Source organism: Eimeria tenella, genomic scaffold, assembly GCF_000499545.2.
Source record: "Eimeria tenella Houghton genomic scaffold, Eth_scaff2049, whole genome shotgun sequence".
NCBI classification, from domain to species: domain Eukaryota; phylum Apicomplexa; class Conoidasida; order Eucoccidiorida; family Eimeriidae; genus Eimeria; species Eimeria tenella.
The window spans coordinates 5914-6738 of NW_013541893.1; the positions used below are offsets into that span (position 1 = coordinate 5914).

Here is an 825-nt window from a genome sequence, read left to right on the forward strand (position 1 = left end):
GCAAAGCCACACGCTGCAGCAGCAGATGTGGCAGCAGCACTCAAGCCAGCGGCCAGCAGCAGCAGCAGCTAAAACAGCGGCAAGACCTTTAGCGCCACCAGCAGCAGCGGCCGTGAAGTGAAACGCAGCAGCAGCAGTAACAGCAGCAACACAACAGCAGCAACAGCAGCAGCAGCAGCAGCAGCAGCAGACCTCTGGCGAATCCATCGTGCGCTTTGATGTTGGCTGTGCATTTTTTTGCTGCTAAATTCCACGCGCAAACTTCCCCGTTGCAAGAGCTAGAAAAGATAACAGCCTGCAGCAGCAGCAGCAGCAGCAACAGCAGCAGCGCCACCAATAGCAGCAGAAGCAGCAAAAAGAACAAGAGCAGCAGCCGCAATAGCAGCAGCAGCAACAGCAGCAGCAACAGCAGCTTTCCCCGTCTGGTTTCCTGAAGAACACCACTTGTGCGGGGCGTACATGCGGCAGCAGCCCCGGCCAAAAAGGGTTTAGGGTTTAGGGTTTAGGGTTTAGAGTTTACTGGGTGGGTGCGGGACTTGGCAATGGCCTTGACGCCGTCTGTGTGGGCCTCGAGAGCAGCAACAAAGGGTTTGGCAAAAAGCTTCTTCAACTTTGTTGCTACCAGCGCGCGGCTGTACTCCCGCTCCTGCAGCAGCAGCAGCAGCAGCAGCAGCAGCAGCAGCGGCAGCAGCAGCGAAGGCGAGGAGTTAGTGAGCAGGGGAGGGCGAGGAGGCGCGCGAGCCCCCGGACAGCCGCAAACGCAGCAGCAGCAGCAACAACAGCAGCAAAAACTGCAGCGGCAGCAGCAGCAGCAACAGCAGCAGC

The 825-nt window shown here is 58.5% G+C and overlaps 1 protein-coding gene across 1 annotated transcript in view; it reads right to left on the reverse strand.

Moving 5' to 3' along the window:
- The window catches only part of ETH_00037970 (WD domain, G-beta repeat-containing protein, putative), a gene marked incomplete at both ends in the record, with an annotated part of 4358 nt that overhangs the window by 3253 nt on the left and 280 nt on the right, over window positions 1–825 (reverse strand). The window contains 2 exons of the mRNA XM_013374450.1: window positions 193–295; window positions 521–646. Of these exons, the coding sequence (XP_013229904.1) occupies window positions 193–295; window positions 521–646 (229 nt within the window). The remainder of the gene's footprint in view (window positions 1–192; window positions 296–520; window positions 647–825) is intronic.